This window comes from Ambystoma mexicanum, chromosome 5p (genome assembly GCF_040938575.1).
Source record: "Ambystoma mexicanum isolate Mex_15411 chromosome 5p, UKY_AmexF1_1, whole genome shotgun sequence".
In the NCBI taxonomy this organism is placed as follows: Eukaryota; Metazoa; Chordata; class Amphibia; order Caudata; family Ambystomatidae; genus Ambystoma; species Ambystoma mexicanum.
The window spans coordinates 1,335,018,323-1,335,042,365 of record NC_090930.1 but is presented as its reverse complement, the minus strand read 5'-3'; the positions used below and the strand labels follow the sequence as shown (position 1 = coordinate 1,335,042,365).

General features: G+C 48.1%; 1 protein-coding gene across 1 annotated transcript in view; it reads right to left on the bottom strand.

Moving 5' to 3' along the window:
* The window catches only part of MTRR (5-methyltetrahydrofolate-homocysteine methyltransferase reductase), a 983,610-nt gene that overhangs the window by 386,767 nt on the left and 572,800 nt on the right, over nt 1–24,043 (bottom strand). The window contains exon 7 of the mRNA XM_069613725.1: nt 7,186–7,339. Within this exon, the coding sequence (XP_069469826.1) occupies nt 7,186–7,339 (154 nt within the window). The remainder of the gene's footprint in view (nt 1–7,185; nt 7,340–24,043) is intronic.

Sequence of the window (24,043 nt, the reverse complement as noted above, 5' to 3'; positions counted from 1 at the left end):
ACAGCAGCCCTGAAACACTGAGCTAATACCTCTGAAAATGTGAATTGTATCAACTCCCAGGGCACCAGCAACCTCTGAAATCCTTCTCTATAACTGAAAGGCATTCAAGAGAACGAGTCCCAGCTCTTATTAATGGCCCAACCAGTGTAATATGGCAAACCTAGGGACAACACAGTGCAGACAATATAAGGATTTAATATATCAACTCATTCCTCAGCGCCAATTTTATCCAATCAGGACACCTGGAAGGCAACGCTCTATGGAACTTTTCTAAAGTTAAACATAGCCACTGATAACAAAAAACATTGCTAGACAGAGGGGGGAAAGGTATTGAAGGAAAAAAGGTAACTGTTTTACTAGATATTTGAATTTTGAGAAGACCTCTGAGATGTCCTACACTAAATTGAAGCCATAATAGACAAACAGTCTGGTGCCACCCCAGGGCATGGCCACAACCCACACCCACAAGGCTTGATGATGAAAACAGTACAAAAGACAAACAACACAACAACTGAAGAAATGCCAGAGCCACCGCTTGATGAGCAGAATGGCAAAATCAAGGACCTTTTCTGTGGAGAAAATTCAGAAGAGGACAGCTGTTAGGTGGTCACAGTATAAGGCCACACATACAAGGGTACAACATAACATATCTTGCTTAGCACTAAGCCATGTACCCATTCATCTAATATTGACACCATCTGATGAGAACCCTCTGCGTTTTTACAAATTCATGTTTGTGTGCATTGTGAAAGTAAACACTAGCAAGATAATAGCAGGCAGGTTGGGTTTCTTTTCTATAGACAAGCCGCCTGTATTTGTGTGAGATATTGTGGATGACTTTCATAGCATTCAAACCTAGGGGACGACCTTGAATTTTGCTTTATTTTAAATAAAATAGAATATTTAAAATAAAAATAGCCTATTACTGTTGCAAACATTTGGTGTGATTGTCTGGATGAAGGGTATTAGATCAGGCAACGTTTCTCTGTAATAAGAGTCTTATTCCACAGACTAAAGTCATCACATTATGTAACAGCATGAAACTTAAGATATTCTTCTGAGGCTTCATCGAATGGTGCCAAAATACCTAACATCCAAAAAGGTGATCTTCCTATGTGGAGTCTAACTTAACTAGAACGTCTGGGCTGCTAGTGCTAACTCTGTAATGTACACTTGAGTGTCACATTCATAGAATACCAATATCGTGAAATTGTGCATGCGTGACAAAGGAAATCAGGGCCCACTCGAATACCCCCTTAGTTCAAGTCTGGACCTGGAGCTATTTCTAGAGATGAGGAATCTGAGGGAGAAGAGCGTAGCCATCTGAGAGAACATTACTCAGCATAAGTAACTTGCCTTTCGAAAGGGATTGTGTCCTCCGACGTATTCCTTATCTTTGATAATACGTTTCCAGCTTGCTGGCCTCGGAAATTTTTTCTCTGTAGAGGGCGCTGCGCATCGACGTCAGCCGAGTCGATGTCCCTCGACGGCCACCGTATCGGCGCCGACGTCACCATGCACATAAATAGCCACGCGTGGCGTCCGTTGCTCAGTTCCGTTTTTCCGCGCTTCGTGGGGCCTCGGAACATCGTTGCTCAGTTCAGTCAGATAACTAATCTACATCTACTCGAAATATACCAACTCGTTCTCGATGGCATCTTCATCGGAACCGACAACGCCGCGATCCGGCTTCAAAAAATGTCGAGACTGCGGTAAAAAAATTTCGATAACGGATCCACACAGGATCTGCTTGTGGTGCTTGGGAGCCGAGCACCATTGTTCGGATTCTGAGGACTGCATGTCCATGACGGCGAAAGCCTTGAAGGAGCGCAAGTGGAAGCTCGAGAGAGGTAAGTCAGTCAAAACCTCCTCAAAAGTTTCTTCGGCCGAGTCGAGGCATTCATCTCCTCGCCGTCGAAAACATTCCCATTCTAGATCTCGAAGTAGCTCACACCATTCCTCGAGATCAAGACACTCAAAGAAGAGACGTCGAAGATCCCCTTCCTCGTCGTCTTCTGTTTCCCCAGAAAGGGTCTCCTGCCCCACAAAACACAGCTCTCAGGCTGAGCGGGAGGAATTCAGGAAGAGAATGTTAAGCGTCTTCGAGAAAGCGGCCTGGTCCCCCTCGAAGACAGCTCAGGGTGATACCTCGGGTGAAAAACCCAAAAAAATCATCGACACCGATGAAAGAGAAGATCATGGCTACTCCACAGCCAATGGTGATTCCAAGAGCCTCCGGCACGACGGCGAGACAGTCGTCGATGTCCTCGAGTAGGATCCCGATCCTCTCGAGTTCTTCGAGGCCTCTTCAGGTTTTCTCGACGCCCTTTTCGGCGCCTTCGAAGCCTGTCACATCGGCGTCAACGACATCGACGTTTTCTCGCCCGATAATGACGAATTTGGCTCCTTCTGCCTTAGAAATGGGTTTTATACCATTTCAGAGGTCAGAGTACCCTGGATTATCTTCAATTTATGAAGAAGGGGAAGATTCTGACCAGGAAACCTTCAAGTTTCAGAGGATTTCACCTCTAAGGAAAGAAGGTTGAAAGACCTACAGGAGTCATTACATGAGGCAAGTGGGCTGGACACTTCCCCAGAAGTGGATTTTGTTAAGCCAGACCCAGGGGAACATGCCGAAACACCCTATAGAACCCTGATGGCAAGAATTATTGAATTCATGGGTTGGTCTGCGCCTTCGCCTGTTTTTCAACAGGATGACCAGACAGACATATTAGACAAAGGTCCACAGGAGGATCCTGGGGTCCCCTTCCATACAGCCTTACAAAGAAAAATTGCATCCAACTGGGAAACTCCTGAAGTTATCCCTGCTGTCAATAAAAGATTATCAGCCAAGTATAGGGTAGCTGCTGCTAACCCTGAATACTTATCGAAACACCCGACTCCAGAGAGCCTGGTGGTCCAAGCGGCAACTTCATCAAGCAGCAGGACTGCTTAACCTATTGTCCCACAGGATAGAGATGACAAGAGGTACGATTCTACGGCAAAGAAAGTCTTCTCTGCTTGTAGTATGCCGTTGAAGTCCATCAACGCCACCTGTACGCTCGCCAGGTTCAGTCACACACTGTGGGAGTGTGCCTCATCAGCGGCTGACTGCTTAACCGAAGGAGAGGAAAAGGAAGCCTTCCTTAACATTATTAAAGATGGCAAAGATGCCATGTGCGAGTCACTTCAAACTGGCATCGATTCCGCTGACAGTATCAGCAGGGCCATGGCGGCAAGTACAACAATCCGCAGGCATGCGTGGTTGCGAAAGTCTGGCTTTGCTCCAGATGTACAGGCCAGACTTTTGAATATGCCCTTTGATGGTACTTCATTATTCGGAAAAAAGGTTGATGACAGTCTGGAAAAGTTGCAGACATCTAAAGCAGAAGCAAAATCTTTAGGAGCTGCTATCCGCCAAACTCCTTTTCGCCCCTCAGGAACCTTTGGGAGAGGAAAGTCCTTTCGCTATTATTTCGCATTCGGGAAAGGCAGAGGACAGCCGGCTCAAAGAGGCCAAAGGAGATCCACCCAAGGTGGACGGGTCAAAAGTACTAAGGCCGCAGCAGCAGCAGGTGCTTCTTTACCCTCGGCATCTGCATCAGCCGCCCCCAAACCACTCTGAGGTTTTTCCACACAAGACACCTGTAGGGGGCAGGTTAACTCACCATCTGACGGACTGGCAGGCTATAACTTCAGATGCTTGGGCATTGGAGACAGTTGCCCAGGGTTACTGCCTACCCTTTCTACACATCCCTCAGAGTCATCCGCCGGGGAACAGCTCTCTAAAAGTTTCAGGTTCGCTCCTCTTGCAGGAAATTATAGACCTGCTAGAGAAAGGTGCCATAGAACCGGTACCTGTAGCGGACAGGAACAAGGGCTGGTACTCCCCCTACTATCTCATACCAAAGAAGGACGGAGGACTGAGACCCATTCTGGATTTACGAGAATTGAACAAGTTCCTCAGGAAGAACAAGTTCAAGATGGTAACTCTCTCTCAGATCCTTCAGGCCCTCCAGCTCCAGGACTGGCTGGTATCTCTGGACCTTCAGGATGCTTATTTCCATGTGCCAATCCATCCCAAACACAGGAAATACCTGAGGTTCGCAATTGGCGACTCTCATTATCAATTTCGAGTTCTGCCATTTGGGCTGACCTCCGCCCCGAGGGTCTTCACCAAGCTAATGTCGGTAGTGGCTGCGAGTCTAAGGAGGGAAGTGATCCACGTCTACCCCTACCTGGACGATTGGCTGATCAGGGCAGTATCTTCGGAACAAGCTCAGACCCAACTAGATTATGTCTGCCACTTCCTTCACAAACTGGGCTTCTCCCTCAATTTAAAGAAGTCACAGATGATACCATCACAGAGACTCCAGTTCATTGGAGCGGTCCTGGACACTTCCCTGGGAAAAGCCTCGACACCAGAGGTGAGGGCTCAAGATATTCTGCAGATGGTCAACAATGCCCAACGTCTCCCAGCCTTCGACTTTTTGAGGTTGCTAGGCCTCATGGCATCCTGCATCTTCCTTGGGCCAGTGGCTCGCCTGAGAATGAGATCTCTTCAGTGGGTACTGAGAACTCAGTGGTCGCAATTCTCAAGGAGAATGACGGATCTCCTCCGGATTCTGGACAAATTAGCCCGCAACCTTCAATGGTGGGCCTATCCAGAGAACATCTTGAAAGGAGAACTGTTTTGGCAACCATGGCCGGAGATAACAGTAGTCACAGACGCCTCACTCACGGGGTGGGGAGCCCATGCCAACGACTTGACCATCAGCGGTCGTTGGTCTCCATCGGAGTCCAGCCTACACATCAACCTATTGGAGCTGAGAGCGATCAGACTAGCGCTGAAAGCTTTCCTGCCATCAGTACAGGGGAGAAATGTCCTGATAATGACGGACAACACAGTGGCCATGCACAACCTCAACAAAAGAGGAGGCGTAGGGTCACTGCCACTGTGCAGAGAGGCAATGCAGCTCTGGTTTTGGGCAATTCGGGAAGGAATCTCTCTATCGGCAGTCCACCTAGCCGGAGAGAAGAACTTGACAGCGGACGCTCTGAGCAGGCAGAGCACAGTCTCCCACGAGTGGGAGCTAGCTCAGGAAGTCCTTCAAGAGATCTTCGCCCTTTGGGGAACCCCTCAGGTGGATCTGTTCGCCACAAGAACCAACAGGAAGTGCAATCTGTTCTGTTCAAGGGAATTTCCCCCGAGAGGAGCTCTGGGAGATGCGTTCGTAGTGGACTGGGAGTTTCCACTCATTTACGCGTTTCCACCAGTCCCTGTTATTCCTAAAATGATCAGGAGGTTGAGAAGATTCCGGAAAACCATGATCCTAATTGCCCCGGACTGGGCCAGGAGAACGTGGTACACGGACCTTCTAGATATGTCCATCTGCCCTCCAATCCGTCTTCCACTCAAAGAGAATCTTCTCTCGCAGAAGGGAGGTCAGGTTCTCCATCCAGACACCAGAACCCTCAACCTTCACGCTTGGCTTCTGAAAGGGTGAGGTACAAGGATTGGGACCTCCTTGATGACGTCATGGAGGTGTTGCTTTCGGCCAGAAGGCCAGCAACAAAGTCTTTATACTGCTGCCGTTGGAACAAATTTTGCAGCTGGTGTAGGGAAGAGAATATCGACCCTTTTTCATGTGGTACAACAACAGTGTTATCGTTTCTACTCTACTTGGCAAACTCAGGCCTTCAAGTTGGCACTGTAAAAGGCTATCTCGCAGCGCTTTCAATCTTCAAGAGCACTGCGGAGGAACCATCATATTTCAAACTACCTCTAGTGATACAATTTCTCAAAGGATTAACTAATGTTTATCCTCCAAAACCATTCCAGGTTCCCTTATGGGACTTAAATTTAGTCTTAAACTTCCTAATGGGCACTCCATTCGAACCACTTCACTCTTGTTCGCTGAGATTTCTCACGCTTAAAACTGTCCTATTGGTAGCACTAACATCTGCTAGGAGGGTGAGCGAGCTACAAGCTCTCTCCTGCAAACCCCCACATACAATTTTCCACAAGGACAAAGTTGTCCTACAGGTGAAGCCTAATTTCCTCCCAAAGGTGGTTTCTGAATTTCATATTACTCAGAAAATTACCTTACCTTCGTTCTACCCTCCTCCCCATCCGGGGAAAGAGGAAGAAAGGCTACATAGGCTGTACCCAAGGCGAGCGCTAAGCTTTTACATCAGCAAAATGGCTAGGATCAGGCAAGCAGACCAACTGTTTGTAGGATGCTCAGGTCACAAGTTGGGACTAGCCATAACAAAACAACCCATTCCCAGGTGTATTATTTTGGCTATTCTGGAATGTTACAAACTGGCAGGGAAAGAGCCACCCCAAAATCTTAGGGCTCATTCAACCATGAGTATCGCAGCCTCTTCGGCTCTCCAAAGAGGGGTACCGGTCAGAGACATATGTGCGGCTGCCACATGGTCGTCCGCACATACATTCACAAAATTTTACAACCTAGATTCCTCCACTAGTCAAGAGACCAGATTTGGCAAGGCCGTATTACATTCGGTCCATCCCTAAAGGGATACATAACATTCTTACTCCCACCTCCAATTACATGCCACTGCTATGGGAGTCTATCAAAGATAAGGAATACGTCGGAGGACACAATCCCTTCGAAGAACAAGTTACTTCTTACCTTGTAACGTTCTTTCGACGGGATGTTCCTCCGACGTATTCCTTATCGCCCCTCCCATCCATGCCCGCAGTAAGACTTCCCTTGTGGTTGCATCTTACGCTCCTTCAAGGTCAATAACCAATTCAGGCATGACTTTTCTTATGCTACAAAACGGAACTGAGCAACAGACGCCGCGCGTGGCTATTTATGTGCATGGTGACGTCGGCACCGATATGGTGGCCGTCGAGGGACATCGACTCCGCAGACGCGCAGCGCCCTCTACAGAGAAAAATTTTCCGAGGCCAGCAAGCTGGAAACGTATTATCAAAGATAAGGAATACGTCGGAGGAACATCCCGTCGAAAGAACGTTACAAGGTAAGAAGTAACTTGTTCTTCTAATGCCATCCGTTTCTGGAGATCATCTGAAAAATAAACGTACATAGCAATCCTTTTCCTTACAATTACCTAGTCAAGTTGAGCGAAAAGCAGAACAATGTTTTCAACAAAAAATGACAAAAACAGTAATTTGTTATGGAAACACAATACCTCTTTTCTTAGTGCCCGGTAGGATTGATAAGCAAGCTTGAGCATCTTTCCTTTGGAGAAGTCCAATTCTATGAAGAAGTAACTCCACCTCACTGGCAGGATTGGGGCACAATATGCAGAAAGAGTCCCCAGGCTTGTATATGAATGACTCATTCTGTAGCATGAGATATAAGCATAGTGTATGTTAATATTAAACAATAGAAGTCCAGAATCCCTGTCTCTTCACCACTGCAAACAAAGTTAAAAAAAATAGAAACTGTGGGATGTTTTTACCCATTTATCCGAGCCCTACCACAAAAACTGTGCATTACTGGCATTGAAAACATCATAATGGCCAGAACTTCCCAGAAAATGCACAGGGAAATGCATGAAAAATAGGCTGCCACCCATTTTTGCCTATGTTGTGGGCACAGAAGGGCACTGCCTAAAACCACCATTGGTCTACACACAGTAGCCTGAAACCATTGCAAAAGGGGCAATGCTGATTGCCAAAAGCAACCCATAACTATTGAGAATTAATTTTCTTCAGGTCAAATATGGCTAAATTATGGGCACAAAATTATTTTACTGCAGAACCACACCAGTGCCATGTGCTGAACCTGGATAATATACTTCCATGTAAAATCTCTTGTTTGAAATGCATTAATTCAAGATTGATCCAAAATAAATGCATGCAGTACCCGCTTTGGACTCAAGGCGGCGCTAGCGGTCTAAACTCTGACAGGAGAACTGCTACTTCAGAAGCTAATCAGCCTTCTGTGACAATTGGGACTTCAAAAGACTGTGGGTTAATTAAAAATCTAACCACCTGCTGTTCCCAGAGACAATCTGATTTGATTAACAGGCCAAAAGGCTGGGAAACCTTCTCACCTCAGAAAGCCCAGGATTTCACATGGTCATGCTAACCAAATGCAAAGTGGCCCCCTGGTATGTTGACCTCAGCTTGCTGGAGCCCACACAAAAGACCTTTTCCCTTGAATAGGATATGGTGATTTTGACTGTTTCCTGTCAACAAAGATCTGCCAGCCAGGAGAGACATGTGATCACTGTCATCCCCAAACTTTGGGGGCGGACTCAAACACTGAAGTACTTTGAATTGAAAGCAAATATATATATTTTACAGAAACACTGATAACTCTTGGTAACCAGATGACAGAAATGTGAAATTTGGGGATCCTTAAAATGAAAACTGTGCCCACAATTCAAGCCCAAACTCCAATGTGTGTGATGTTCTGGGGCAAAACCCCGCTATTTATTGATACCACAGACTCTGTGTTTAAACTAGAGACATGGGAATTTACTGGAGTATGTATGGACAGGCCGTGTATAAGTGTATAATTTTTAATGAAAAACCAATGTTGCATAACCCACTAAAATCGAAAATAAGTTGCCATTTCTTTAACCAAGCTCCTAGAAACGCCAGAGTTGGAACAGTGCCTACCTCATGTGATATATGATGTGTGTAGGTGATGTAAAAACAACTGTGTATTTGGGAAATATGTATTTGGATCAAATATAGATTTGTGTGTAAAGATGACAGGGGAGGGCCCTCTGGCCATAAAATCTACCTCATCACTCTGACTCTCAACTCAGTTCCCCCAATCATGGGAGAGGGGAGAATTGGGCCAATGACAAGTAGAGAGGGGCAGGCTTAGCTAGGCCCAGGCACACACCCATTTTCAAAACACATAAAAAGAGACTGCTGGGACAGGTAGAGAGATTCAATTCCATTTGCTGCGGAGCATGCTGACCGACGACTTCACATCCAGAGATCCAGACTTCAAATCCATCAATCTCCAGAACCTGTAGCAGAAATTAACTTCAGAATTTGTAGCAGAGAGGCCTGAATCCACCAGCTGAATCCTCTTCAGCAGGCCTCAAAACTAACCAAACTATTCAACAGCCGGGCGAGCTGTTTGAAGTTTTGCCGAGAATTTTTGCAAGAACCTGTAGCAGTACCCAGAAAGCAGTGTTACATCCAGAATCCAGAGAGGCTAGACCAGCAGAGCAGAGCTGACCCAGATCGCTGTGAGCAGAACCGGTGCCTGATTGACCCGCCGAGCAGACAGAACCGCAGCCGGACGTGTTGACCAGATCCGTGACGAGGCCTAGTTCAAATTTATATTGTGAGTACCTAACAGAACTGTGCAGAGCCAATCTCTTAGTTAAAATAATCTAATTCAAAATATTTTAACCTAAGTAGAACTGCCTCCTAGAAATCGTGTCAACTGTCATTTTTAAAGCAGCACAACTGTCACCTGTCAATTCTGCAGCTGCAAGCTGTCACCTGTCATTTTGAGTTTACTTTAAATCCGAAAACTACCTTTATTTAATCGTCCGTATCTCTGGAACCGTTTGGGCTAGGAACGAAATTCGTTTGCAATCTGCTAATCATTCATAGAGTATTGTTAAAGTGAGCCTGAACTAATATAAAGTAGCCATCACCTACCCTGAACCTCTAGAGGGACTTAAAAGCAATTTTAGCACCTTTTCACTTCCTTGCAAACCACATTAAAGTAATTCGCCTGTGTTTAAAACTCATCCCTGTTTTCCCTAAGCTTGCTGGGAGAACTGGAACTGTGTATTGCATTATAAAGTGTGATTTGTTGGGATTCTTGAAGACTGTGTGCTCTCCTTCCATTTCTGGTATTGCATAGGGGGGGGAGTGAATTGTCAAAAGAAAATGTGATCATATTACCTTTTGCTAAAATCATAACAAGTTATTTCTGTACTGTATTTTATTCCACCTTGCGTTTCCTTGAACCATACAAAGCATTCTTTCCCACCTTGTTCTTCTGTTCCTATTCATAGTTACCTCCTGCTGATTACTGCTCATATTCACAAGTGGAATATCCATTATCGATTTATTTATAGAAGTGTGATATATATATTGTTTACATTTTTAAATAAACCTTTTAATTTGCAAAACAAACCTACTTCTTGGCTCAGTGGGGTCAGGGGGATTCGAAGAGGGGGGTGTTATACAAGGGTTGTCAGCCAGAGTACTGAACTGGATATAAAAATACATCAATAAGGGTTTTTCTCAGCATCCCAGACTAGGCATTTGTTACGCTCACCTGACTCCCACGGAGGCGCAGGTCTGGTTTGGAGTGTTGTTGCTTCAAATGGACTGGACCGGACCTTCGAATCTGGCTTGTCTGGCTCGCAGGAATATCTTTCTGTATGTGAAAAGGGAGTATTAACAATCTGCGGGAGAAAGTATAAGCCTCCCGCTCCCTTCTCACCCCTCTACGAAACCCTCCTGCGACCCCCACGTGAAGTCTCACCTTAGGGTTTGAAAGGTTTAGCTCTCCATCCTGCTTCTCATGCAGGGGCGCGTTGTATCCAGTTACTTCACTGGGATTTTGATTGTAGAGGGTTCAAGTTTTGTTTTCCCGGTATAGTACCCTAAGGATTCTGTTAATGAGTATGATTCCGCAATAATAATTGTTCGTTGTCTCTTTTTCAGGTGCGGAAACTATTCCGAGAAGAGCTGTGGAACCGAAGAATGAGACTCTGGTGAGCTTGATGAGAGTTCTCTCAGTGTCCTTGTATCAATGCGCTCACTAACGCTGATGTCTTTTTTCCCCATAGGGGCCGGGGTCCGGAAATGCCTGGATGCGGCACCGACCCGAAACGAAGCTCAATCCAGAAGAAATCTGGTAAGTCTTTAATGGGCGTTTGGGCAATCTCTTTTCTTGCGCCCACTAACGCTGATGTCTTTTTTCCCCCTTAGGGGCCGGGGTCCGGAAATGCCAGGATGCGGCACCGACCCGAAAAGAAGTTGGAATAACCCAACAGGTAAGCTTTGTAATGGAAATTAAGGTTTCCTTGTTTTCTTTCCCCTCTCACCTTTATTCTTGTCTTTTTCTCCCTAGGCGCGGTGATGTGGCTGCGAGTCCAGATGTCGCCGTAGAACGTGGTGGTACCTTGTACAGGTGAGTGAGATGCGGTGCTGCAGCGATCGATGCGATGTGCTTTTAAATGGATGTCTTCCTTTTCAGGACCGTCGGCGAGATGTCTCCGGAATGCGGATTTAGCAGGTAAGGACTCTTCTTTACCCTTTTCTCTTCTCTTCTCTCTTTGCAGGTGTTCCAGGATGCTGGCAGGAGTGGCAGAAGACAGAATGCAGGAGCAAACACAGTGAGCGTCCAGCTGCTAGATGCAGAACAACGCGAAGCGTGAGTTGCTGCTTGGGCGTGGCTTAAATAGCCTTCAAAGTAGTTCCAGGTATGTATCCTTCCTCTCAGGTATGTATTCCTCCCCTGACCACACCCGTGTGGTTAAGTAGTTCCAAAGATAAAGTAGTCCCATTCAGGCCTCAGAAGGCCTGGATGTTGCAGCATGGTCTGCATCAGGTAGGTTAACACTAAACACCTTTAACACAAAGCCCCCTTTTATGAGCCTGGCGCCTATGGCGCCAGGACTGTGGCCCGATATGAGCCTGGCACCAAAGGCACCAGGACTGAGTCCAAAGAGCCCCTACTTGAGGCTGTTGTGACTTCCCTTGAAGACATGATATCTGCCTCTGGGGTAGCTGGATCTTGTCTGGCACCTTGGAGGTAGGCATCATGACAGTACCCCCTCCCAAGGTCGTCCTTTCCGGGGGTTTCGGCTTGCTTGGGAATTTTCAGTGGAATCTTTGCACTAATCGTGGGGCGTGTACATGGTCACTTGGTTCCCAAGATCTTTCCTGAGGTCCGTACCCCTTCCAATCAACTAGATAGAAGAGTTTTGATTTTAACATTTTGGAATCCAATATGTCCATAACTTCAAATTCTAATTCCCCATCGATTTGAATCGGTTCAGGTGGTTTGCTTAGTCTGGTTCCAGGCTGCACCGGTTTTAACAGTGATGAATGAAAAACGGGATGAATTTGCATGTTGGCTGGTAGATCGAGTTTAAAGGCCACCGGGTTAATTATAGCTTTGATGGGATAGGGTCCAATGTATCTGGGATTAAAAGTCTGCGGTCCTTTGAGAGGCAAATGCTTGGTTGCCAGCCACACCTGGTCTCCAATCTGGTACGAAGGTGCTTCACTCCGATGTAGATCAGCATTTTCTTTGTATTTTTTCTTGGCTTGTTGCAAATGAGTTGTAGCTTCCTTGAAGGCTCGGGTTATAGTAGAATGCAAATGATCAACTGCAGGCATTTCCAGGTTTTGAGGAGGGTCTAGGTCTGAGGTTCTAGGATGATGACCATACAAGGTGTAAAAAGGGGTTTGTCCTGTTCCAGAATGTACAGAATTGTTATATGCATACTCTGCGATCCATAGAATATCTTTCCAGCTGTTTTCATATTGATGCAACATGCACCGAAGATATTGTTCAAGGGTTTGGTTAGTCCTCTCGGTTTGACCATCGGTCTGGGGGTGGTGACTAGTGGATAAGCATACATCAATTTGTGCCAGTTGGCAACATTTCCTCCAAAAATGGGAAATAAATTGGCTTCCTCGGTCTGAGATTAATATGGATGGAAAACCATGCATACGAACTATGTTTTCCAGAAATTCCTTGGCCAAGATGGAGGCTGAAGGTACCCCTTTTAAAGGGATAAAGTGGGCCATCTTGGAGAACAGATCCACGATTACCAAGATAGTGTTATATCCATAGCAAGGAGGCAGTTCTATAATAAAGTACATTGACAAGGTGTGCCAAGGGGCCGGTGGAATATCCAAGGGTTGTAGGAGACCGGCTGGTCTCTTCTTTTGACCTTTATTTTGAGCGCAAACTCCGCAAGACATCACAAAAGATTTTATGTCTTTTCTCCAGGATGGCCACCAGAATTGTCGTTTGATCTTTTCCTCAGTTTTTGCGATACCAGGATGTCCTTCCATTAATGTATCATGATAGTGAGCAATGACCAATTCTTGCAGTTCTTTGTTGGGCAGAAATAACCGCCTCTGGAAGTACGGTAAATCGTTATTAACGGAAAAGTGTGACCCCTTTTGAGTCCATTCTTGCAAAGGCTGTGGAATTTAAAAGTTGTTTAATTCGAGTTTGAACGTCCTCTATAGTTTGTAAAGAGATCAAGCCTAAAATTCTTTGTTCGGGTATAATTGGTACTGGTTCTAAGTTTGAATTTGTTTCATCCATTCCAACCCGGGATAAAGCATCCGCTTTGCCATTCTTGCAACCAGGGCGATAGGTGATTATGAAGTCAAATTCTGCAAAGAATAAAGCCCATCGGAGTTGGCGGGATGATTGGGCTTTGGCCGTTTTTAGATATTGCAAATTCCTGTGATCTGTAATCACCGTAATGGTGTGTCTTGCGCCGAGGAGGTAATGACGCCAAGCCTTGAAGGCGGACTTAATAGCTAGTAATTCTTTGTCGGCGATTGCGTAATTGATTTCAGGAGCCGTGAATTTCCTGGACCAAAAGGCTACAGGGTGCATCTGGTTAGTTTCTGGATCCCTTTGAGACAAGACAGCACCCATGGCCAAACTGGAAGCGTCGGTTTCAACAATGTAAGGGAGATCTGGGCGCGGATGCTTCAATACAGGGGCGGAGGTGAATTTGGTCTTTAGGTCTTGAAAGGCCTGTTCTGCCTCAGGAGTCCATTCGAAACGTTTATTCTTCCGTAAGAGGGCTGTTATGGGTTGAACCACTCAAGAAAATTCCAGGATGAATCTTCGATAGAAATTGGCAAAGCCAAGCATACTCTGAACCCCCTTAACAGAGTTAGGAGATGGCCATTTGAGGATGCCGTCCACCTTTCGCGAGTCCATTCGGACTCCTTTAGGTGTCAGGATGAATCCGAGAAACTCGACCTCTGTGGTATGAAAAACGCATTTTTCGAGTTTTGCAAACAGGTTGTGCTGGCGCAATTTCTCAAGAACTGCCCTGACATGTTTTCTGTGTTCGGATTCCGAGGAGGAGTATACCAGGATGTCATCGATATATACGATGACACAAACATCGATAAGTTCCCGAAGAACATCATTCATAAAGTATTGAAAGGCGGCAGGTGCGTTGCATAATCCGAAGGGCATCACTGGATATTCAAAGAGCCCATATTTGGTGCGGAATGCAGTCTTCCATTCGTCGCCTTCTTTTATACGTACCAGGTGATAAGCTCCCTGGAGATCTAACTTGGTGTATATACAAGCATCTTTTACCTGGTCAAGAAGTTCAGGGATCAAAGGCAGAGGATAACGATTCTTAATCATTATTTGATTTAGGGCGCGGTAGTCAATACATGTTCTAAGGTCGCCTTCTTTTTTCGGCACGAAGAACAGAGCTGAGGAAACGGGAGACTTTGACGGGCGAATAAAACCGTTGGCAAGATACTGATCTAAATACTGACGCAAATGAACGTTCTCAGGTTCAGTAAGAGCATAAATCCTACTACAGGGCGGTTGAGCATTGGGTACCAGGTCGATTTGACACTCGTACGACCGGTGGGGAGGTAACGTGTTCACCTGTTCTTTTTGAAAAACGTCTTGGAACTCTTGGTATTCAACCGGTAGTTGTATCGTGGTGGAAGTTACTGTGGCCAGACCCATATCTGGATTTCTTGGATAACAAGTCAGTTCACAATCAGGAAAGGTTATTCTCTTTGGTCGCCAGTCAATTCGAGGATTATGTGTTTCTAACCAAGGGATTCCTAGAATTACTTGAAATTGTGGGGCATTGATTACATCGAACACAATTGCTTCCCGATGTCCATCCTGTCCCACTAGTGTCATTTCTGAAGTGGAATGTGTTACCGGCCCTGAGGCTATTTCGGTTCCACCTACTGTAGTAATGACATCCTTGTTAACTTTCGGACGGAGAGGAAGATTAATCCTGGAGGCCAATTCACGATCTATATAGTTTCCAATAGCTCCACTGTCGATATATGCTTTTATAGCATGCAACCGCTGAGGCTGTTGCGGGTCCACGAGCACCATTGGCGAGACAAAATGCGAGGTCAAAGAGTCTGTTTTCAAGCTCGGCAAGCGGACCTCTACGCTTGTCGGGCTTAACCGTTTCCCGAATTAGGTTCTATTAAATTGTTGTCCGTGGCTCCAACCACCTTCTTAGGTGGCTTTACCGGGCAGTCTCGTAGAAAGTGACCAGAAGCCCCGCAATAGAGACATAATTGCTTTTGCCGTCTTCTCTCTCGTTCCTTCTGCGTCAATGGTCATTTAACACCGCCGATATGCATATGTTCTGAAACGTCGGTACTCTTAGGGTTAGGTTTCGAACTTGAACCGATATGCTTTTCTGGTTTGCACTCTGTGGTCAAGTTGGACCACTAAGTCTATGTATTCTGCGGAGGCTTGAGGAGGATTTACTATTTGAGCTAGAACATCCTTAAGTTCTCTGCGCAGGGCTCGATGAAATAGTGTGATCCTTTTATTTTCGTGCCACCCCGTTTCTACAACCAGCCTATTAAAGGTGGCAATATAAGATAAGAGATCTTGGTTACTTTGTCGTAAGGATAGTAGTTCGTTGTCAAGGGCCTGTCCCTGAGAGTGTCGAGCAAATAATCTTTCCATGCTCGCCTGGAAGCTATGAAAATCCTGGAGAATTGGGTCATCCTGACTTACCAACGGAACAGACCAATCGGCAGCACAGCCACTGAGATAAGATAATACAAAGGCTACCTTGGTTTAATCATTAGGGAAGGCCCCAGGTCTGCATAGAAAGTGTAGGCGACATTGGTTCATAAAAACGGCATATTTCTTGGGATCCCCCGCAAAACGTTCAGGCGGGGCCAAAGGCATGTTTCCAGGTAGATTGATTTGTACCGGGTTATTCGAAACCATTGACGAGGCATTACCCCCAGAACTAGGTAAAGGAGTTTGTCCTGCTTGACCCTGCAACAATCGTTTGGCCAGGTCATCAGTTCTTTCCTTGGATACGATTAATTCTCTTTTGAGAGCATTAGTTTCCTGGCGGGCGGAGTGTACTTCTGCCCTTAATTCCTCCAAAAGCTGAGCCAGCTGGTCTGTCTCGGAAGTTTCCATAGCGCCCGGGTGGGAAATTGTAGGTAGGCTTCGCGTTCTGTTACGCTCACCTGACTCCCACGGAGGCGCAGGTCTGGTTTGGAGTGTTGTTGCTTCAGATGGACTGGACCGGACCTTCGAATCTGGCTTGTCTGGCTCGCAGGAATATCTTTCTGTATGTGAAAAGGGAGAATTAACAATCTGCGGGAGAAAGTATAAGCCTCCCGCTCCCTTCTCACCCCTCTACGAAACCCTCCTGCGACCCCCACGTGAAGTCTCACCTTAGGGTTTGAAAGGTTGAGCTCTCCATCCTGCTTCTCATGCAGGGGCGCGTTGTATCCAGTTACTTCACTGGGATTTTGATTGTAGAGGGTTCAAGTTTTGTTTTCCTGGTATAGTACCGTAAGGATTCTGTTAATGAGTATGATTCCGCAATAATAATTGTTTGTTGTCTCTTTTTCAGGTGCGGAAACTATTCTGAGAAGAGCGGTGGAACCGAAGAATGAGACTCTGGTGAGCTTGATGAGAGTTCTCTCAGTGTCCTTGTATCAATGCGCTCACTAACGCTGATGTCTTTTTTCCCCATAGGGGCCGGGGTCCGGAAATGCCTGGATGCGGCACCGACCCGAAACAAAGATCAATCCAGAAGAAATCAGTTAAGTCTTTAATGGGCGTTGGGTAACGTCTTTTCATGCGCCCACTAACGCTGATGTCTCTTTTTCCCCTTAGGGGCCGGGGTCCGGAAATTCCAGGATGCGGCACCGACCCGAAAAGAAGTTGGAATAACCCAACAGGTAAGCTTTGTAATGGAAATTAAGGTTTCCTTGTTTTCTTTCCCCTCTCACCTTTATTCTTGTCTTTTTCTCCCTAGGCGCGGTGATGTGGCTGCGAGTCCAGATGTCGCCGTAGAACGTGGTGGTACCTTGTACAGGTGAGTGAGATGCGGCGCTGCAGCGATCGATGCGATGTGCTTTTCAATGGATGTCTTCCTTTTCAGGACCGTCGGCGAGATGTCTCCGGAATGCGGATTTTAGCAGGTAAGGACTCTTCTTTACCCTTTTCTCTTCTCTTCTCTCTTTGCAGGTGTTCCAGGATGCTGGCAGGAGTGGCAGAAGACAGAATGCAGGAGCAAACACAGTGAGCGTCCAGCTCCTAGATGCAGAACAACGCGAAGCGTGAGTTGCTTCTTGGGCGTGGCTTAAATAGCCTTCAAAGTAGTTCCAGGTATGTATCCTTCCTCTCAGGTATGTATTCCTCCCCTGACCACACCCGTGTGGTTAAGTAGTTCCAAAGATAATGTAGTCCCATTCAGGCCTCAGAAGGCCTGGATGTTGCAGCATGGTCTGCATCAGGTAAGTTAACACTAAACACCTTTAACACAAAGTCCCCTTTTATGAGCCTGGAGCCTATGGCGCCAGGACTGTGGCCCGATATGAGCCTGGCGCCAAAGGCGCCAGGACTGAGTCCAAAGAGCCCCTACATGAGGCTGTTGTGACTTCCCTGGAAGACATGATATCTGCCTCTGGGGTAGCTGGGTCTTGTCTGGCACCTTGGAGGTAGGCATCATGACAGCATTGACTTAGCTGTATTGTTGATTGAATATCGCTTACAAAAGTGGGGGCTCAGAGCCGGGATATTCTGGGTTAGTTTTACCACTTGTGCAGATTAATACAGTATGCCAACTGACCAGATACACATATCCGGTTAGATCACCACGCTGTTTTACACTGTGAAAGCATTCCTCAAAGGAACGCTCTAAGGAAACGGTCTGTGGTTTGCAAAACAAAATACAAACTTCTGTAAGTCAGGAAGGAACTCAAATTCCAGAATGACGACCTTGGTAGATATGAAAATAGCCAGAGAGCACTTCTTACACAAGCTATTTGTGAGAGGTGAGTGGACTCATCAGGACCAAACGGTCTGGTTGCAGGCAATCGCGCAACAGGTCACTGAAACAGGGTCAGATATATGGGGAGATCAGGGTCCCCTACATGTGGCCCTGAGTGAACTATATATGGCCCCTAAAGCCAAAGATGAACATAATAAGATTGCCAGGATAGCGGCATATTTGTATCTATATATGGGAGCCTTGCAGGACAAATGTGCTGAAGGCCAAGATCTGGCAAATAGGCAACAGATGGCGTTAGAGAAGGCCCAATCTGATCTGGACTCTTCTGAGCAGAGGCTGCTCAGGAGCCAGGAGTCAGAAAAGGACAGCAGACAGTACATCACTAAAATAAAGGAGGATATGGATGTGCTGCAACAGGAAAAGGCGGACCAGGATACCAGATTTCTGGCCTTGCAGAAGGAGTACCAAGAAGGTTTGGACTCCCTACTGCAGAGCCAGAAAAAGCTGGAGCAACAATTAGATTTCAATAGGGCATGTGCCGAGCAGATAGTCACCCTGCAAATCCACCTAGATAGGGAGAAGGCAGAGAGCAATAAACTGATTTTGAAAGACCTGGATACCCAGGCAGAATTTGACCAGGAGCGCCAGAAAGCTGGTGCCTTCCAAAGGCAAAGGGACGACCTGGCGGCACAGATGCAGGCTCTTAGTCAGGAAAGGGATACCTTAGGCCAGGAAGTCTGCCACTTAAAAAGGAAAATGGAAGAAAATCACCTGGCCCTCCAGGGACTGGGTGACCTCCAAAGAGAACACCAGAACTTGTTAGAGCACACCAGGAGGGTGGAGGATGCTCTGGCAAGAAAGGAGCAGGCCAATAGGGACACAGCTCAGGAGGTAACCCTCCTGCAGCAGAGACTGGCCCAGTACTCCAGGACCAATCAGGAGGCACAGCGAGCAAAACTTTATCCTCTGTGGAGGAAAAATTCAACGATTGTGAGAAGGCACTCCTGGCAACGATGTGGGCATTGAAGAATTACCGCCCGTTTATCCAGGGGGAACACATCATAGTGGAGACTCCACACCAGCCTCTGCAATATCTCCAAAGTGACAGAATCCGGGCCGGAAATGTGAGTAATTCCCGAATTACTTCCTGGATTCTGTCAATGCAAGGCTTTCCTGTGGAGGTCAGATATGGCCAAAACAAGAAGAGTCCCCTCGCGCAAGGTCTGGCTGACTTGCATGATTGTGCCAGAGAAAACTGTCTCGAGGACGAAAGTCTAAAAATCAAGGACAACATGGAGGCATACCTTAATTCCCCACACAAAGTCTTTGAAGAAGACAAGTGTGAGGGAATGCCCACTGTCTATGTGGATGGATGCTCTTACCATGTTGACAACAACGGGGAGAAAGAACTGGTGGCCGGCGTAGGGAATGCATGGGTGAAGGAGTTTCCAGAACCCTCCGCTGGATACAAAATTGGTCCCCGAAGTAGTCAGGTGGCAGAATTGATGGCTGTGCATCAGGCCATCCTCACTGCTGTCCAACATCAACTCCACAAACTGCTCATAATCACAGATTCGGATTATGTACGGAACGGGTTCGTGGAGCACATGGTTAACTGGAAAACCAGAGGCATGTTATGTGCAAATAACAAACCCTTGAAACATGGGAAGTTAATTCAAAACATTGATGATCTGGTCAAATCGAATGGGATGACCATCTACTGGAAAAAGATCAAGGGTCATTCCAAAGTAGAGGGACCAGACAAAACTGGAAATGACTTAGCCGATAAGATGGCCAAAACCGGGGCCATCCAAGGGGATCTAATAGAAATAGAGTCCCTGTTGGGGGAAATCCAGGTCACTGCTATCACTAGGTCCCAGACAAATGCTCACAATGATCTTTCAACTGCACAATGGAGTAAGGAGACCCCTGATGCTGATTTAATTACAACTCAGAAGGGGGATCCAATTATTAGTAAGTTTTACCAACACCTTGAGGACCATGAGAACTTTCCCCTGACGGATACCGATTACATTGGGAAAGAGGACCTAAGAGTGTTGATGAAATGTCCAAAAATGTTCCGAACCCAAGACGGTTTGTTGGTAAGGAAATCCCAAGCTGGCCATGATCAGTGGGTGGTTCCTACCTCATTCCGAAGCCTGATGTTAAGTCACGCCCATGATGCGGCCACCGCCGGTCATAGGGGGTTTCACACAACACTGGAAATCTTAAGAGAGGTTGCATACTGGCCACACATGGGGCAGGACCTCGACCAATACTTGAAGGGGTGTCTTGTGTGTGCACAATTTCAGCCATCATCCCTCACACACCGTGCGCCTCTCCAAAAGAGGGGGATGACACTGCCATGGTCAGATTTGCAAATCGACTTTGTAGGCCCTGTGATTCGCTCGTCTAGAGGAAACAAGTACATGTTGACCGTTACATGCTTGTTTACCAAGTGGGTGGAATGTCTCCCGGCCCCATTTGCAAGGCAGAAACAGCAGCTGCCCTGATGATTAACCACATCTTTTCCCGTTTTGGTCTACCTCAAAGGATTGAGTCAGACAGCGGTAGCCACTTCACCAGTGAAGTAATGACAAAGATGTGGGAGATACTGGGAGTCAAAAGGAAGTTACATATTACTTACAGGCCAGCTTCATCTGGAGCAGTGGAGAGATACAACCGAACTATTGTGAGCATATTAAAAAAGTTTGTGGCAGATTCAGGGCCAAGTTGGGATATCCGGTTACCTCTGGTCCTAATGGCCATCGGATCTGCCCCTTCATCTGCAACTAAAATGTCACCATTTGAGTTGATGACCGGACGCAAGATGGTGCTTCCCCAGCATTTGCTCTACAGAACCCAAGAGCAAACGTTGATAAATGCCCCCACAACTCATGAGTATGTGGAGAATTTAAGGAAACACCTTCCGCATGCTTTTGCCTTTGCTCAGGGGAATTTAGAAAGATCAGCCGAGAGCATGAAGACCCACTATGATTTAAAAACTACCCGAAAGGAATATAAGGTGGGTGATCGGGTCTATCTATACAATTTCCAAAGGAACCAGGCCAAACAGCGAAAATTCTTGCCTACATGAAAGGGACCGTTTGAAATTATAGACAAGATCTCCCCTGTAGCTTATAAAATCCACATCCCCAAAGGCGGTTTGGCAGAGGGGGAAGACAAGTGGGTCCATATTAACCAGCTAAAGTGTTGCCATCCCAGGCACACTTTGCAGCAACTGGAGGAGTCCTCTGCAATACCAAAGGGGACCGCTCCAGATTAATTCAGTTCCAACCCTAAAATATCCCACATATACAGGGTAATTCATAAAATTTCGCAGAAAAGTGTCGCAAGCGGCTGGCGCAGAGTGTCCGCGTGCGATTGTCTGCGCCAGGCGCATGCGCCAAAACCGATTTCCGCGCACAGCGTATTCATGGATTTTAGGCTCCCAAACCAGCCGTGGCGCAGAGTATCGCAGCAAACCTGCAGCAGCGCCAGTAGCGCCCCCAAGAACGCCCTCGCGCAAGGAAAAGCCATCAAAATCGCTAAATCATCGCCAAGGGCTGCGCTAACCCTGGACCAGTTTACAGGGCGGCCAAACAAGGAACGCAAAGCGGGTAACGCCTGGCCCCCACCCATGTCTCCCACCACCCCCACCCCCCCAGCAGTGTGGGGCACCCTCCACCAGGCCCCCACCCATGTCTCCCACCACCCCCACCCCACAGCCACCATGGGCAGCCCCCACCAGGCTCCCACCCATGTCTACCACCACCCCCACCCCCACCCCCCAGCACTGTGGGGCAGCCTCCACCAGGCCCCCACTCATGTCTCCCACCACCCCCACTCCCCAGCCACCATGGGCAGCCCCCACCAGGCTCCCACTCATGTCTCCCACCCACCCCCACCCCCCAGCCACCATGGGCAGTCCCCACCAGGCTCCCACCCATGTCTACCACCACCCCCACCCCCCAGCAGTGCAGCGGCAGCCTCCACCAGGCCCCCACTCAATTCTCCCACCACCCCCACCCCCCAGCAGTGTGGGGCACCCTCCACCAGGCCCCCACCCATGTCTCCCACCACCCCCACCCCCCAGCCACCATGGGCAGCCCCTACCAGGCCCCCACTCATGTCTCCCACCACCCCCACCCCCCAGCAGTGTGGGGCACCCTCCACCAGGCCCCCACTCATGCCTCCCACCCACCCCCCATCAGTGCAGGGGCAGCCTCCATCAGGCCCCCACTCATGTCCCCCACCCACACCCACTCCCCAGCCACCATGGGCAGCCCCCACCAGGCTCCCACCCATGTCTACCACCACCCCCACCCCCCAGCCACCATGGGCAGCCCCCACCAGGCCCCCACTCATGTCTCCCACCCACCCCCACCCCACAGCCACCATGGGCAGTCCCCACCAGACTCCCACCCATGTCTACCACCACCCCCACCCCCCAGCAGTGCAGCGGCAGCCTCCACCAGGCCCCCACTCAAGTCTCCCACCACCCCCACCCCCCCAGCAGTGTGGGGCACCCTCCACCAGGCCCCCACCCATGTCTCCCACCACCCCCACCCCCCCAGCAGTGTGGGGCACCCTCCACCAGGCCCCCACCCATGTCTCCCACCACCCCCACCCCCCAGCCACCATGGGCAGCCTCCGCCAGGCCCCCACCCATGTCTCCCACCACCCCCACCCCCCCAGCAGTGTGGGGCACCCTCCACCAGCCCCCCACCCATGTCTCCCACCACCCCCACCCCACAGCTACCATGGGCAGCCCCCACCAGGCTCCCACCCATGTCTACCACCACCCCCCACCCCCCAGCACTGTGGGGCAGCCCCCACCAGGCCCCAACTCATGTCTCTATCCCACCCCCCCGCAGTCACCATGGGCAGCCCCCACCAAGCCCCCACCCATGTCTCCCACCACCCCCACCCCCCAGCCACCATGGGCAGCCTCCACCAGGCCCCCACTCATGTCTCCCACCCACCCCCACCCCCCAGCAGTGCAGGGGCAGCCTCCGCCAGGCCCCCACTCATGTCTCCCACCACCCCCCCAGCCGTGTGGGGCACCCTCCACCAGGCCCCCACCCATGTCTCCCACCACCCCACCCCCCAGCCACCATGGGCAGCCCCCACCAGGCCCCCACTCATGTCTCCCACCACCCCCACCCCCCAGCCACCATGGGCAACCTCCGCCAGGCCCCCACTCATGTCCCTCTGCCCACAGGCCCTGACAATCCTCAAGCATGGGCCTCATGGCCAGCCACCACAGCCCAAAGACTCAACCAAGTATTACATGCGCCCATGATAATACTCCAATGGAAACAATGTAAATCAACACATGTGTCTCACACACACACAATGGTTGCAAGTGAACCTGAAAACCCATATCATGACATGCATGAAAACAATGAGATGAAACCACACATTGAAGAATGAAAAAATCCAAATAATGTATTAAAAATAACAGTAATGGCAATCAAAATTAAACAAAATACACAAGTAAATAAATAACAAAATTAAGCTGGCTGTCCCTTTTCAAATTAAAATCAATAAATGATAATCCAAAAAAATTTCTTCCAAAGTTCAAGTCCATAAAAAGGAAATGAAGGGAAAAAAAAAATAGAAAACCATTGCTCCATGTGAAAAAATATTCATAGTAAAAAAAATATCCAAATCCAAAGTCCAACTATGTACAAAGTATTCAGGGTCCATCATCCCAACAGAAGAAATGAAACCTACCAAAAAACTAAAATGGAACTATATACAAAAGGTGGAGCAGTGTCCGTCAACTCCAAATAAAAATAAACTATAAAGGAAACCTATCACTAAATAACTATATACAATGGCGGTGGGCCAGTCCAGCGGCTCACTTAGTGGTGTTCCGGGCCAGGGCATCATCGAACTCCTCGTCTATGTCCCGGAGGCGGTCCTGTTCCATGGCCCCGAGGGTCCTCAGGGACGCCGACATGTTCACCTCCAACTCCCTGCGGATTGCCTCGAGGCACTCGGCCCGCCTCAGGGCCCTCCGCATGGAGTTCTCTGCCCTGACCATCGTGAGCCGCGCCTCTTCCGCCCG